General features: G+C 42.2%; 1 protein-coding gene across 1 annotated transcript in view; it reads left to right on the forward strand.

The window, feature by feature from the left end:
* Positions 1-1,169, forward strand: part of LOC106314834 — a 2,759-nt gene extending 1,590 nt beyond the window's left edge. The window contains exons 3-4 of the mRNA XM_013752648.1: positions 25-820; positions 968-1,169. Of these exons, the coding sequence (XP_013608102.1) occupies positions 25-820; positions 968-1,169 (998 nt within the window). The remainder of the gene's footprint in view (positions 1-24; positions 821-967) is intronic.
* The last annotated feature ends 592 nt before the right edge of the window (positions 1,170-1,761 follow it).

The following is a 1,761-nucleotide window of genomic DNA, read 5'->3' on the forward strand; positions in this document are numbered from 1 at the left end:
GATGTCATTTCTGTGGGAAACGAGGACACAACGCTAGGTTATGTTACTTTCGAAGACGTCAGTATGAGAGAGCATGGAGGTTGAACTTGTGTTTCACCAAACCAACTGCTTACGGTTGCGTGTGGATAGCCAAACGTGATCTATATCCGAACTACAAAGAGAACACTCACTCTGAACTAAACACCGTTTCTGTTAACTCACACACTGAAGCAGAACATGATCTTGTTTGCAACTTTGTACGAATACAAGTACACACAGAGATCGTTAGTAATGTTGCTTATACCTCTGCTGAAGAAGCATCACAATCTCAACTTCCCTGGTATTTTGATAGTGGGTGCTCAAAGCATATGACTGGAAATGAAGACTATCTTGAGAAACTCGAATTCATCAGAGGTGGAAAAGTTACTTTTGGAGATGGAGGACAAGGCAAAATTCGTGCAATTGGAATAACCTCCAGACCTGATGTGCCTAAACTCTCAAACGTTTACTTTGTTGAGGGTCTCAAGGCGAATCTGATCAGTGTGAGTCAACTATGTGATGATGGATTAGAGGTTATCTTTAACAGCAAGGAATGTCGCGCCGTTGATGCAAGAAACAATGTGGTGCTGAGAGGTATTCGTTCAGGGAACAACTGCTATCTTTGGAGACCTTCAAACGTGTGTTTTACGGCTACTGAATCCAAACTTGATCTCTGGCACAAGAAACTGGGTCACATGAACACCAATGGGCTTAGCAGACTCGTGAATGCTGAAGTAGTAAGAGGTGTCCCTGATTTGGAGAAACAGACAGAGATAGTATGTGGAGCATGCTGCCAAGGAAAGTAAGTCAAGGTACAGCACAAACAAATTTTAGAGATCAGATCTACACGGATATTGGAACTGGTTCACATGGATCTTATGGGTCCTATAACACCTGAAAGCGTTGCTGGTAAGCGATATATTTTTGTATTGGTTGATGATTTTTCCAGGTACACTTGGGTGGACTTCTTACGCAACAAGTCTGATGCTCTTGAGAGTTTCAGAATCCTGGCTCTTCAGCTCAAACAGGATAAGGGAGGAATCATTCAGATTAAGAGCGATCATGGGGGTGAGTTTCAGAATGAGCAGTTTGATAAGTTCTGTCACAGTCAAGGTATCCGTCATCAGTATGCCGCTCCGAGAACTCCTTAACAAAATGGGGTTGTGGAAAGAAAAAATAGAACATTGCAAGAAATGGCTAGAGCAATGTTGTGTGGAAACAGTGTTCCATCTGGCGTTTGGACGGAATCAATCAACACTGCGTGCTATGTGATAAATCGGGTCTATGTCAAGCCAAAGACCAAGACTACTCCTTATGATATTTTCAAGGGTAAAACACCGAATCTGAGCCACATGCATGTGTTTGGATGCTTGTGCTACATTCTGAATGATAAAGAACATCTGGGAAAGTTTGAAGCAAGAAGTGACATAGGGATGTTCCTAGGATACTCAGTGAACAGTTCAGCCTACCGTGTGTTTAATTAGCATACCAAGTTTGTTGGTGACAATGTTAACGTCGTCTTTGATGATAGCATTGGATTCTATGAGGCTCGAGTAACACAGACAATAGACGGTGTAAAGCCAAGTTCTTCAAGACAAGCTGAAAATGAAGCTGAAAATGAAGTGAAGGATGAGTCTGAAGAAGACAACGAACCTGAGATTACCAAGGTCAATCTTGATCAAGGAAAAGTACACCAAAACCACTCCTCGTCAGATGTGATTGGCGGACTGTATGATGAAAGAT

Source organism: Brassica oleracea, chromosome C9 (assembly GCF_000695525.1).
Source record: "Brassica oleracea var. oleracea cultivar TO1000 chromosome C9, BOL, whole genome shotgun sequence".
In the NCBI taxonomy this organism is placed as follows: domain Eukaryota; kingdom Viridiplantae; phylum Streptophyta; class Magnoliopsida; order Brassicales; family Brassicaceae; genus Brassica; species Brassica oleracea.